The 14,763-nt window shown below is 47.7% G+C and overlaps 1 protein-coding gene across 1 annotated transcript in view; it reads left to right on the forward strand.

The window, feature by feature from the left end:
• The window catches only part of LOC310846447 (serine/threonine-protein kinase TNNI3K), a 151,975-nt gene that overhangs the window by 97,069 nt on the left and 40,143 nt on the right, over window positions 1-14,763 (forward strand). The window contains exon 22 of the mRNA XM_083742986.1: window positions 4,018-4,127. Within this exon, the coding sequence (XP_083599112.1) occupies window positions 4,018-4,127 (110 nt within the window). The remainder of the gene's footprint in view (window positions 1-4,017; window positions 4,128-14,763) is intronic.

Genomic DNA, 14,763 nt, shown 5'->3' on the forward strand with positions numbered 1-14,763 from the left:
AGCAGCCTCCTCCTATTGAAAGTTTTATCAGGTTCGTGCTTGTTGTTATTTACAGTCAAGTACTTTAACAGGGCCAGGCACTTTCTAAACACCGAGAAGCTTGCAGTCTGGAGAATTCCCCTGAACTTTCCTGTTCTAAGCATGACTCCATTGATTCTCACTAATTAGCTTCACTTGTCTTGTGCAACAGCCATTCATTCCATTTTCCCATTTGAGACAGCCAGGGTGCTTAGCTTTTCAAAGTCATTATTCCTCTGATGCATTTAAAGTTATATATTTATTGACCCTATTTGCTCGTTCTTGGTTGGTGGAAAGCCGGAGAAAATTCTCCTCTTCCCAAATACTCCGGAGATCTTATTAAAACAAGATTCACATCTCTTCTGCCACTTATGGAATTATGATCATTTTACTAGTTCAATGCTTTTTGCTTTCTCTCCCTACACCTTTTAAAAAAACAATATACTATTTTCTTTTATTGGTGTCTTTACTGGGTATTGTATCATTAATACATTTTTGTTTGCAGGAATTTCTGCATCCTTAAGCTTTTTCTTTTTCTTATTCTAGTTTCTATCATTTCTTTTACTGATTTGTTGAAGATAAAATGTTGTCACAATCTGATTTCAGAGTTTGATTTCCCACGTTTTTATAAGCATTTGCCCTTCATGAAATAAACGTCAAGCTTTTAGATTACCATACTTTTCTGTGTATAAGACTTTTTTTTCTTTAAAAATCATGCTAAAAAGTGGGGGTCTTCTTATACAGGGGTAGTGCATAGGGTGGACGTTTGATTGGTTGCTGCCATGGCTGTCAGCAGCTATTGTGTGGTGTAGTGGTTAAGAGCGGCAGTCACCTAATCTGGGGAACCGGGTTCGCGTCTCCGCTCCTCCACATGCAGCTGGCTGGGTGACCTTGGGCCAGTCACACTTCTTTGAAGTCTCTCAGCCCCACTCACCTCACAGAGTGTTTGTTGTGAGGGAGGAAAGGAAAGGAGATTGTTAGCCGCTTTGAGACTCCTGAAGGGGAGTGAAAGGCGGGATATCAAATCCAAACTCTTCCTCTTCTTCTTCTTCTTCTTCTTCTTCTTCTTCTTCTTCTTCTTCTTCTTATTGTTTGGTGCATCAATGGCTGCTGCTCCAGTAGTTGGGTGGGTGATTGGCAGCTTCTGGCAGCGATGGGACAGACGGGAGGTGGATTTTGTGACTTGTGCGGGTGACCGATTTTTGGCAATTCCCCTTCCCAGCTGAACAACTCTGGGCAATCCTCCAAAAAGAAGCTCAACAACTCTGTTCCATCTCCCCCCATTTTCTTAAATTTGAGTCCCACAAAATAGGGGGCGTCTTATAGGTGGGGACGTCTTATAGACAGAAAAGTACGGTAGTCTTCATGGTTTTTTTATTTTGTTTCTACAGTTTACAATAACATTTCCCACCCCACCCCTAAAAATTCAAGTATCTGCTCTAGAGTGATACATTTGCCAGAACATTTTTCTTGTAGTTCCATAGCTCGGCTTTCCACAAGCTAAGCACAGACATTTTCTCTGAAGGTGTTCTGACCTAGCCTTCCCATCTGGGGCAAAATGTGCTGATCCTAAAAATCCAGTGGAGAAGGCTTTATATTTGACTTTTCTCTCTTCCTACCTCTACATGCTTCTCAAAATATTTTTATCCACCTCCTATGATTTCTTCTCACATTTTCCTTTCATACTCAGGTTGAACTTTATCTCTGCCTTCCTGCTAGTTTCTTCCACCCCTCCCCCCTAATCTTTTTGCATTTGTTTCTTCCTCCTTGTCCTCTTCTTTTCTATTCCCAGTTTGTATAATCATTGCAATGTAATAACATTTTATCTCACTTTCTAATTTACTTGAATACCTCTTCAGGCCTTTTAGAGGAGGGAGACATTCCTTCCCTCTTCCCCTGCTGAACATCTGTCTCCCAGCCTCATTTAGTTGACTTAGAAAGAGTTGCTGGTGCTGGCATTAGCAGGACTAGTGGGCATGGCGAGCAAGCAAGGAGGCACTGGGCAGACTGTAGCACTAAGGCCCACCTGAAAGTGCCTCAAGGCCCATCAGTGGGGCCCGTGTAATTGTCTGTGAATCACAGGAATAGGCATTCAGCTTAAGAGACAATCCCAGGCACCTTTGCATGATACCAGGATGTTCTAAGGCTCCCTTTATGTGAAGCTCTGCAAGATCTGAGTGTACCCTGCCCCAGACTCAAGATAGGCTCTGTGTCCAGGTGAGAACCAAGAGTGGCCCCCTCAGAGGGTAGGTCATTACCTGGTCTGGACCCTGTCTCATATCCTTCCCTGTGAATTTCTCTTGTTTGCCAGCTGTCAAATCCAGAACAGATACATACCCCTCACCCTTCCCAAGTTGACCAGGATATCCCTTAATTTCAGAAGCTATTCTGGCTTCTGATTGGATCATTGGATGTCCCAATTTTTGGTCCAGTGTTCTGGCATGAATCAGCTGATTTGTGCCAGAGCACTGAACCGAAAGACACTCGTATTTTGGTCTCATGCTCTTGCAAGAGTCAGCTGGATCCTACAAGAACTTGGGATCGAAAAATGAGCATCCCAGTTCTGATCAGTAGGATGTTGGAGGGTATATAGATGCAGGATTCCAATTATTAAACATTTCATGACTCTTCTGAAAGCTTCCAGAAGCAAAGGGAAACTGTACTTTCGCTTCTTACAGATATAAATGCATAAGATTTGCAGAAAGCTAAGATTAACCACAAAGCACCTTTTGACCCCAGATGTTAACATAACAATCTTTTAAAAAGAAATGCAGCTTGGCTGGAGTGCTGAACCATGATGAATTTTTCAACTTTTAAAAATAATACCGGGAGCCAGATGGGAAGGTGGAAAACAAGCACATTAGAAAGAAAAGAAGAGTGAATAGGCCATGTAGCTGAGAAACTGTTTAGGTTTTATAATGCAGGCATAATTGAAATAAAAAGGTAACAACCCATTACTTAAGCACTAAGTGCCAACCAATTAGACTACAGCAATAGTGTTTATCAATCAGAGGCAGCCCATGTTGGGTAGTTAAAGATCTGCCGTGAAGATGAATTACACATAATGACTAGTCTAAATCTGAGAGATTAAACCATTTGGGAACGTCGGAGTAGCTTCCTTTTAAAATGGGCATTACTATGTGGCTGTAAAAAGGTCATTTGGTTCTTGGAGAGACCACAGGGGCATAGACTATGGCCATGCAAGTGTCCAGAACCCTCTTTAGATTTCTTACATTATCTGTAATAGTTGCATGGCAAAACCCACTTGAGTAGTTGTATGATGAATATAAATACTGAAACTAACAGAAAAGTTTAGATTCCAGTTAAACCAGGCACCTCAAACGTGGATGCATGATTTGCAGCTCAGGACTTGTGCATAAGTTAATGTTTAGGTCCTTTGCTACTGTACCAGACGGTAAGTATATATTTATCGCTGGATAGCTGCAGCCTTACCTATTAAGACCTACTAGATATAATTCACTATGATTAATTGGTCATCTACCAGGGACTAACTGCAGCCTACCCATCTCATAACATGGTAACAGATGGCAAGAATACCAAGTTAAACGTAGCATACATACAAAATTTAAATGTGTACCAGCCTGAGTTTGATGCTATCATTCCGAAATCTCATGCTGATTGGAGAAATTACTGCGGCATAGTTTCATCAATGAGTGAATAACTGAGAGAAGCGGAGGAAAGGGGAGTCTCTACAAACATCACTCATTTGAAGGAATATTCACTAAATCAGATAATATATACCTGGATTAAACTCTTCATCCATTTGTTCCTCTTGTTAAGAGATGTTGACTTCCTACCAGGTTCATAAGTGATCCTACAGAGTGCAAATAAAAGGCCACTGCAGGAGTAACGCCCATAAAAATTGGTTGAAAACAGTGCTACTGACTGAGGACTGACTTTAATTGTTGGCTTCTTTTCCTTCACCTGCATTTTGGGAGGGACAATAATTCCTCCTCCTTGTCGTTTTCTTATTTACAGCGGCTGCAGCAGCAGACATGGCCTACCATCACATCAGGCCTCCAATAGGCTACTCAATTCCCAAGCCCATCTCATCATTGTTAATGAGGGGCTGGAATGCATGTCCTGAGGTAAGTGGCCCCATTTCTTAATTTTCCAAGCAATATATGCCACTGTTCCTTGATGAAGAATAGAAAGCAGAATTGCCTGCTCATTTAAACATTGGACACCTGAGGCCTAGATCCATCGCTTTGATTTTCAGTTTCTTTCATGAAAGGATATAGAAACTGTAGTGTTAATCTGTTTTCTGCTGATATTTCCTTGCAGGCGTACATACAAAAAGAAAACACAGGGGTGGGATCACAGATGGTTTTATTAATGTTGTGCCCGAATGAAGATTTGACTGTTGGACCTACTAAATATGATTCCTAGTCACTGGCTTTGTCCAGAGAGAGTAGTGCTTTTATGGATGACCAGCAAATTATTGACATGCTAGTTACCCAAAGCTGGACACCCGCCATGCTGTGATGATCACTACTCATGACAATTGTCACAACTGGGTTTGGGCATTGGGGCAATCTTAGTCTTTGATGGAAGGGAAGTTGTTGTCTCTGTCTCTCCTCACAATACTGAGGTATCCTATTAAAGGAATCTGGTGTTTCCTATGCCCTTATGCCCAGTCAGGGGCCAGGGCAAATGGAACACCCTCAGATGGCAATTCCTGCAGGGGCCACCCTATTTGATGTAAGTCTTAGGAAGCCCTGCTCTGGGATTGGCCTGCGGCATCACCTCCGGCAGGCGGGCCAGAAGTAATTAATTGCCCCATGTGCAAGCCAAACCTCTTTCATCTATATTCAATAAAGTTGTGGCCTGTTTCGATCCAAAATCAGTCTACATTGTCCTTCGATTGTCTTGGGGGTTGGGGACAGAGGAGCCCTGTGCCTTGGCCTGCAGTGCTTCCTGTCTATAATCTGATACTATAGTATCAGATTTGCACTGGCTTGTACACTTCAGTTTCAACCAACAGGGCTGGTTTGGTTTAGGCATTCTTCAATAGGATGGCACCAAGCTATGGTTGTCACTTTTTTCTGGCCCTCCTCCTGTGTCTTTTAACAGCTGTTCCATACCCAGATTTTAGCAGGTGAAGCTTTTTCTGCAACTGATCTCCATGCCAGGAAAACTCATCTGCTAAATTTCTGTCCATCAGGCTATGAAGTCAAAGGAGGAAGTCCAGCAAAGAAAAAGAAAAAGGTTAGTAACCTAGATATGGAGTGACCTGTCATACAACACACTGATTTAGCCAGAAGTGAGAAAGTAGCCCAGATTAGCCCAGCTGTCAGTCGGATTCTCTTCTTTCTGTACAGTCTGTGAAATACCACTGCCATTTCCCTTCTGGCTTCTCCTTGACTTCATCTCTGTGCAGCCTACTCCTCCTTCCCTTGGAAAACAGAAATGCTAAACCCAGATGATAATATATCAGCTTCTGCAAGAGATCAGTCGTAGATTGTTGATATGGTAATAAGATATTTATTTTCCAAAACCTTAATAATAATAAAGAGCCTTTCAGATCTGTTTAAAGCCTTTTGTTACTGCTGGATATCTGGGTACTCTTTAGCTGATTATTTTCATATTTATTTTATTTCTTGGTGGGGCAACTAGAAGAGATAGCTCCACCTATTGTTTAAAAACCATTAAAACTATTTCTGCATAAAAGAGCAAATCTGGCATGCCACGTCAAGAGACATACGTTGTTTTTCTACTTTCTCTGGTTTTTCACTTTCGATTATTTTTAAAACTCTATATTTTAATTAACAGATATTAGAAAATTAAAACAACCTTCACGATGGCAGGGTGCCATGGTTAGAACAGTTGTGCCGTCCTGGCAACAGGCAATCTAGATGACAAGGGAGATAATAAGGGAAGAGACTATCTTCCTTCCCAGACTGGCCCAGCCTAGCTGACAAATATCAGGTAAAAGGGAGGGGACCGGAGCTTGCCGAAAGAAAAGAAAAAAACACAAGCAAACTTTTAAAATAAATATTTAAAATAAGTAGATTAGATGCATGTTCCATACCCTTCCATTGCCCTTTCCTTAATCCCAGCAGGCTTCCAGAAAAGAGAGAAAAACTACTCATAGCTCAGTAAGGCTCACTCCCCACGTTCAGATCAAGTGCCAAAGAACCAGTTTCACCCATAGTTAGAGTGGTGTGATGGTTGCGTGCTGAGGTCCCCAAGACACCCCAAACCCAATAACTCAAACTTCACACATTATTTTTGTTTAAGGTTTTTGGCATAATTTTGGCCACAACTTTATTATCAATACAAATTGTGAGTGGTTGCTTAGGCATTGGTTAGACTATCTGTCCTCCCCGCCTTGGGGACAGCCCTGACTCCGTAGTCAGTGCGGAAGAGCAAGATCAGGGTCAACTGGAGCTGCGAAACAGACCCTCAGCTAATCCCCGCATGCTCCTTGGAACTTACACGGCCCGCACCCTGCACCAAGGGTTTGGACGAAGGGGATGGTAAGTTCCAGAATTCCTTTAACGGAATACCCGTGCAGCATTGGAGGGGCAGGCCCAGCCTATCCATACCCCTCCACCAACCAATTTTAACCAATGCCTAACCGCCAACCTTACAAGTTGTGACGATTTGCTACGCAGTAGGCAAAACCCAATTGGCACACACTAATCAGCCAAGAGGTAAATTCCTACTGGGCCCCCGCACCAAGGCGAACGACCCCATGACAGGCATAGCAAGGTCAAGCGAAGCCCAACAAGGGAGGGCGGGCGGGAGATCCGATGTCCACAGCAAAAGAGAAAGAGAAAGCTGTGGACCTTGCTTAAATAGCCACTGACCCCACCCCTAAGTTTGCAACATCAACTTTCCCCAGATAACCAGATCCTCCCATCTAAACAAGCCCTGGCTTTAACTTGCCTAGCAATCATGGGGTGCCTTGTATAGCCCCATCCGCAACCCGTGCTCTCCTTTTAGTGAGAACACGCTTTGCGTGCTGAGGTCCCCAAGACACCCCAAACCCAATAACTCAAACTTCACACATTATTTTTGTTTAAGGTTTTTGGCATAATTTTGGCCACAACTTTATTATCAATACAAATTGTGAGTGGTTGCTTAGGCATTGGTTAGACTATCTGTCCTCCCCGCCTTGGGGACAGCCCTGACTCCGTAGTCAGTGCGGAAGAGCAAGATCAGGGTCAACTGGAGCTGCGAAACAGACCCTCAGCTAATCCCCGCATGCTCCTTGGAACTTACACGGCCCGCACCCTGCACCAAGGGTTTGGACGAAGGGGATGGTAAGTTCCAGAATTCCTTTAACGGAATACCCGTGCAGCATTGGAGGGGCAGGCCCAGCCTATCCATACCCCTCCACCAACCAATTTTAACCAATGCCTAACCGCCACCCGAGCCCTTTACGCTCGCCGCCAACCACTCACAGACTAAACCACACCCTCAACTTGGACACCACTGCATCCAACCAGACATCATTCCCCAACGGGGAAAGATGCACCCCATCATCCCTGAATAATTCAGAGGCCTTGAACGAAATCAGAGGGTGAGGAATCACAAATCCGCCCAAACCAACCACCAATTTGCTTGCCGCGGAATTAATCCGCTTCCTAACTCTTTCGGTGGCCGCCGGGCAAGGGCTACCCCTCCAAATGCGGCGTTTCAGCAGCTGCGACCAAATTAGTGTGGTTGAAGGCACCAAGGCCGCCAAATCCCTCAAGTCCAGTAATATGGCAGCACGCAGCCCAAAGCAGGAAGAGGAAACCATATCATTCTCCCCCAGCTGCACCACTATCGCTGTAGGGGGGCCAGCGTGGAGGACCCGTCTGTGCATGAGAGGCAATAATTCTCTCCACTGCATCCCTCGTCTGGAAATCCAGGACACCTGCACGTGCTGCGGAAGGCCCAAGCCAGCTCCCAGACCAGATTGACGAGCTCTGACAGCGGCCCAGTGCACAATGCTGTGTCCCACTATCCAAATACGGATAGCGGCCAGACCTAGGGTTAAAACACAAAAATGTCAGTACACACACCACCATTATTTCCTCACATATACTTTGAATGCATCCGATCTCCAACGACCCAGGTCCTTTATCCTCCTTGCAGACAAACCCCAATGGGCAGCTGTCGTTGCGGCACCAATACGGAAGGAGTGAGGAGCAAATTCCGATGCTTTGCGGCCGCAGGCCACTACCACCTTGCGCATCACCTTAGTGAACTGATGCCGGACTAAAGGGTGCCCATTTTCATGAATAAACAAAGGCCCCTCGCCTGCCGGCCGCAAGGACAAGTATCTCTTAAGATCCTTTACGGGGCAAGGACCCTTCTCTCCCGTTGCCGAGAGCCGAATGACGGCTCCCCTACCCACCTGGTCGGTCTTCGAATTCCTGATATGCACCCTCAGGTCCGACTGTGACATGCTCACGTCCTGCAACAGCAAACCCCTGGAACCTCCATCCCGTTTTTGCTCCAGGACCACCTCGCCTACCCTCAGTGCCCCAAAGAATGCCAAGGAAAAGGCTGCTGAAAATAGACGGGCCTCAAACTTGGACCAACAGATGCTCCGCAGTTTACTGCGCATCTGTATCAGCAACTCAAAAGTGATGGGACTTCTGGGAACAGTCCTCGATGGGGTGAGCCGTCCCCATCCCTCCAATGCCCGGCGCACCACAAACTTCCTACATGGGTCCTTGTCAAAAGTGGCCCTGCTAAAGAAAGAAATTGCTGCCGAGTGAAGTCGCAGGGTCCTAGCCGCCCGGCGCATCTGGAACAAATGTGCCAGATACTTAAGCACCTGGGCAGTAGAATGAGGGGTGATGACCGCCCCCGCCGATTGGCCATTAAAGGACAGAAAATCAGCCCAGGCCTTCTTATAGGACCTTAGCGTGGAAGGGGCGACTGATGCTGCTACTCCCTGTGAAACTAAGTGTTGCCAAGGTTCCAGAGATGATCCGGGAAAATCTCCGGACGGTCTCGAGCCTCTGGCGCCAATGACCTGAATCGTTCCATCTGAAAACGGGACAGAGCATCAGCAATCTCGTTAGAAATACCCGGAACGAAGCGAGCAGAAAATACAATATTAAAACGCAGACAGTGCAAAACAAACACCCGAAGCAAGGCCGAAACCCTAGACGACCGGGATGACTGCTTAGCTAAAACAGTCACTACTGCCTGGTTATCGGACCAAAAACAAACCCGATGGTCCTTAAAATGCTCGACCCACAAGTGTACCGCAACAACTATGGGGAAAAACTCAAGAAATGTCAGGTCTCGAGTTATCGCTTCCCCACACCAAGCCTGGGGCCAAGGTTCAGCACACCACCTGCCGTCCCAAAACAAACCAAACCCCAGTGACCCTGCCGCGTCCGAATGCACTTGAAAATCATTGTGGAGGTTCAAAGTGTCCTGCCACAGTGATACGCCATTAAATTCTTCCAGGAATTCCAGCCACACACGGAGGTCGGCTTGCACTTGGGCGGACAAACGAACCCTATGATGCGGTGCCTGCAGCCCCGAGGTAAGTTTGGCCAGGCGAGAGCAGAACGGGCGCCCCGGCGCCACCACCCTGCAAGCAAAGTTTAAATGACCTAGCAACGACTGAAGCTGTCGCAAGGTAACCTTCCTCAATGGGAGCAGTTCTTCAATGACCTTCCTTAAAGCAACTAACTTATCTGGCGGCAAACTAGAGGTTTGGGCCACGGTATCCAACAAGATACCCAAATAGGTAAGTTGCGTAGTGGGACCCTCAGTTTTCTCTGCCGCTAATGGAACCCCCAGGTCTTCAGCCAGGGACGCAAAGGCACGCAGCAGAACCACGCAATTCCCCGTGTCCCTCGCGGAGGCCAGTAAAAAGTCATCCAAATAATGCGTAACCCCGCCCAAACCGGTTCTGTCGCGCAAGGCCCATTCCAGGAATGAGCTGAAACACTCAAAAGCCGCACAAGCTACCGAGCAGCCCATGGGCATAGCCTTATCAAAATAGAATCCCCCGTCAAACTGAAAACCCAGCAGCCAGAAATCCTCAGGATGAATTGGCAACAAACGAAAAGCCGACTCAATGTCGCACTTGGCCAATAGGGCACCAGGCCCAAACTTCCTTATCATCTTGATCGCATGATCAAGAGAGGCATACTTCACCGAACAGAGCTCCGGGGGAATTACGTCGTTAACCGACGTACCATTAGGATGAGAGAGGTTATGAATTAGGCGAAACTCCCCCGGGGCCTTCTTGGGAACTATTCCCAAGGGTGAAATGTGCAAATTAGGAAAGGGGGGGGTGGCGAAAGGACCAGCCATACGACGTAAAGCCAGCTCCTTTTCAATTTTCTTACGCGCCACACCAGGCATGTCCTTAACGGATTTCTGGTTCCTAGGATTCTGGGCTACAGGGGCCACGACCACTGGGATCCTAAATCCCAGCGAAAAACCATTACTCAAATACGACGCTGACTCTCTGTCTGGGTAAGATTCCAGTAACGCCAGTAACGGCTGTAGCCGAACCGGAGTATAGGCCAAAGAAAAGATATCACTTTCCTGCTCCGGGAACAGGAGGCTGGGCAGGGACCTTGGGGGGCTGCTGGGAGCCCCCTCCCCTGCGAAAGGGCCGCCTGGCCGCGGAGCAAGCAGAAGCCGAGTGGCTCCCAGAGCATTTGTCACAAAGGTGTGCGAATTTACAGGCTTGACGTTGGCAAATGCCCTTATTAAAGTCCCAGCAGAACCACTTGCGCCCAACTTTTTGGGTGGCAGGCTTGAATTTTTGCAACTCAGAAGCCTTCTTCTCAATACGTGGTGCCACATAAGTGGTCCACACATCCAAGTCCTTCCTGTCCCAGCGGGCCGTCGGTATCTTGGCCGCCCTACGCCTAAAGTTCTGGTCATATGATAATGCAGCAGTCTCGCCAGCCATCGTAAAAGCTGAACGGACAATAGACAGATAAACCCAGAGGTGCAGAGACCTCTTGGGATACGCTGCAGAAATCACACCAGCAAAAACCTGGAAACTATCCATCCAACGTTCAAAAGTCCTGTCAGCCTTTGCTACAATTGTCCGTCTTTTGGGAACGGAAAGGCCCTTGTCCAGCGGCTCCCGACCATCAAGCGGAGGAGCCAAGCTGAAAATATCCACGTAGCGGCCATCCAGAATCCTAGACCGCAATTTGGAAGACAAGTGGGCACCAGGAATAATATCCCTAGCAGAATTGGTGGAGACTCTTACGTCAGGCACCAGGACCCCTTCTCGACACTCCTGTACGGCGCCGTACCTGGCCCTATGAGAATTTGCCCTACGCTCCCAAACCCACTTTGGCAGCCCCGACGACTCCCCGTAGCCCCAGTAAAGCTTAAGGGGGGCCCCCTCATCACTGCTAGAGCTGATGGAGGAAGTACCTGAAGTGGAGGACGATGTGTCCCTCCGTCTCTTCTTAGAGTGCCTCCTGGAGCCCCTTTTTCGGCGACGATGCCCACCGGAAGAGGACCTTGGAGGAAGAGGAAGACTGTCTTCAATCGAAGAATCTGACGCTTCACCCTGTTGCACTGCACCTGGGGCTGACTGAACAGAGACAACTTGTGAATGAACTGGATTAGAATGCCCCAGCGCTGGGGGCCGTACAGGTGAGCCCCGTACAGCGCGGCCCCGGGTCGATGCGCTTCTTCTGGCGCCGACCCTGGCACGACCACGGCCCCTAGGCACTGCATCCTGCGATACAGGCAGCACCGAAGGTTGGACCTGCGGAGCATCAGGTAAGCCAACTCCGGCTAACAGTGGCTCCCCTTCTTCACTAGATGATGATGCAGGAGAGGAAACATCCACCGGGGGAGGCGGGAATGCTGATGACGTTGACGGGGTCGAGCAACGGTGTAGCAGGCCATCCATCTCCGCCTCTACCCTTGCCAGTGTCACCGGGTCGCCAGACAAACTTGAAACCATAGCCTGGATGTGTTTCAAGGACTGACCAGGCTGCGGAGATCGCAAGGCCTGGGATGGGCCTTTTATAGGCCGCTTCGAGGAGCGGGCTGGAACAGGCCTTCCTGCTGCCTTCTTAGGAGCCATTCCTACTACTGGTGAGAAAAGAAAAGAAAATAAAATTAAGTAGGGAAAAAAAAAAAACAAAAAAAACCAACTAAGTTCTTTAAGACGCTAGAATCTGCAAGAAAATGAAGCAGAATGAATTAAATAGTTAATTAAAACTAAGACCTAGACTATAAAATGATGCACCAGTAGACAGGAGGCAACCCCTTGCCTACAGATTATGCAACAGATCGGTAACCCAGGAGCAGCTGGGAAGAGCACCAGCCACCAAATCAGAAGCTGTCCAATACGGAAACAAACCACAACCTTGTGCTCTTTACCAGCACACACACCTACACTAGCCGTCCAGGCTACGTGCAATTGAAGAAATTAATTGCCTGCAAACATATCAACTGCCACAAGAGGTCGCAGTAGTACCAATTATACTCAGCCTAGGATAAAGCAACCACCAGGCCCTGCAATTACTAGGCCTGAACGCTAGAGGCCGCCACGTGGCCGAGAGGAATCAAAATGGCGCTCCCGCCTAATGAGGCTGCAAAATGGAGGCCTCACAGCTCTCCGCTCAAATCAATGCACCTCTGGGGACAACCAGCGGCACCCAGCCCCCCAGCAACACCAGGCCGGCCTCCCAGGGCCTGCTACAGGGCAAGGTAAGCCACCCCTAGCCAGGCAGCCAGCCGCAGGGAAGCAAAGGCCCTGAATAGCGTTTTCGCGGGGGGGGGAGGGGGGGAGGAAAAAAGGCCCGAAAACACAGGCCGCGGCACGTCGCGGCGCGAGCGCGCCCACCCCCCCACAAAGCGCGCACCCCCGGCTCTCACGGGGAATCGGGGCCCCGCTTGCCTTCGGAGGCCGATGCAGGCCTCTCCGGAGCCTCCGGAGGCCCAGGGAGCGCCAAATCGCAGGGAGGCCCCCGGCACCTGCAGGCCCAGGCGGCGGGGGGGGGGGGATCGCGCGAAAGCCGCCCAGGAGGCCTACTCCGGCACCAACAGAAGCCTGTGGGGAAGGGAGAAGCAAGGACAAACTGAGAAGAAATGTTCCCTTGACTGGGGATCGACCCTGCAAGAGGGCAGGGGAATTGAGGGAAGCCCTCCCCACACGGCCCCTGGGCCCAGGCCGAGCACCCCCCCCCCGACTAAATTAAAGGGAATTAAAACAAACAGGAAAATTAAATAAAGTGGGGAAGGATCTTTCAGCAACAAATTAAAGAAAGAGGAGAAAATGGAGGAAGAAAAACAAAGGGAAAAGGTATACGACCCAAACTTCTGCTGTAGTCACTCAGAGATCCGATGAGATCCGATGTCCACAGCAAAAGAGAAAGAGAAAGCTGTGGACCTTGCTTAAATAGCCACTGACCCCACCCCTAAGTTTGCAACATCAACTTTCCCCAGATAACCAGATCCTCCCATCTAAACAAGCCCTGGCTTTAACTTGCCTAGCAATCATGGGGTGCCTTGTATAGCCCCATCCGCAACCCGTGCTCTCCTTTTAGTGAGAACACGCTTTGTAATGTTGGGTTAGAATCTGGGAGACTGTGGTTCACATCCCTGCTTAGCCACAAAGCCTACTAGGTGGGTGACCTTGGGCCTGTCACCAGCTCTCAGCCTAACTTATGTCACAGAGATTAATGTGGAGAGGGGGAGAACCATGTATGCCGCCTTGAGCTCCTTGAAGGAAAATTGGGATACAAATGTAATACAGATATAAAGAGTTCATGCTGGTAAACAAGCCAGTCAGTTGTTCCCAATATTCCCCCCCCCCCCATCACCGCCACCATTTTGTGACTGGATATGGCATGTTGCTGGTGCACACCAAAAATGCTTCTTCTGTGGTGGAAACTAGCCAGTCCCAGTTCAAAGTGTGAGACAGGCCTCCTTTCCTGTTCCTGTTCTGGCCACCCAAGGAGCAGACTAAGGAGCCAGCTGTTTGCTCAGCTTCCACATCATCATATACTCTCTCTCTCTCTCTCTCTCTCTCTCTCTCTCTCTCTCTCACACACACACACACACACACACACACACACACACAGAGCCAGGAACAGAAGCTCATCTTTGAAGATGCTGTAAGCAATTCCCCAGAAGGGTTCTTACAGGATATTGTTGCTTTCTGCCTTCTTAAAAGGCTCGGTGGTGCTTCACTTGACCACACTGGGTCCTGCAACTGTGTCTTTTTTTATTTTAAAAAAATCAGCTCTAAAAAATACGGAAGGATAATATAAAAAAAACACTGGTCTGCAGTGGCACGGTAATGTTATCTGGAAGTTATCTAGGTTCTTCATAAAAAGTGAGTGAACAGAAGGCAGCCATTCCAGAGAACCTAGGGGCATGTGTGGAAGCAACCTTAGTAATATACTATCAAAATATTTCACTATTTCTTATAGTCACACGTATTATAAAGACCAACAATCCTGCTTGGTTGGTAGAGGAGAATTTTAATGGAGAAATATCCCTAAGCTGAGGATGCACAGATGTCTTATTGCAGATTCAGATTCATCTAGGCAGTGGGGTGAAGAATTAACATATTGAGCAACAGTCTCTCCAAATTTCGGTTTGCCCCTCAAGTTTTGATCTATAACAGTATTTAGCAGGGGGATAGGCTTTTGTAAACCCTTTGTCCGTTTCTACATATAGCAAAACGATGCCTCTATCAAATTCTACCCTCCTAAAAGGTATATATAGTGACTCTATATCTAATCCATTTTATTAAAAATGCATACA

This window comes from Podarcis gaigeae (genome assembly GCF_964106915.1).
Source record: "Podarcis gaigeae genome assembly, chromosome: 6".
In the NCBI taxonomy this organism is placed as follows: domain Eukaryota; kingdom Metazoa; phylum Chordata; class Lepidosauria; order Squamata; family Lacertidae; genus Podarcis; species Podarcis gaigeae.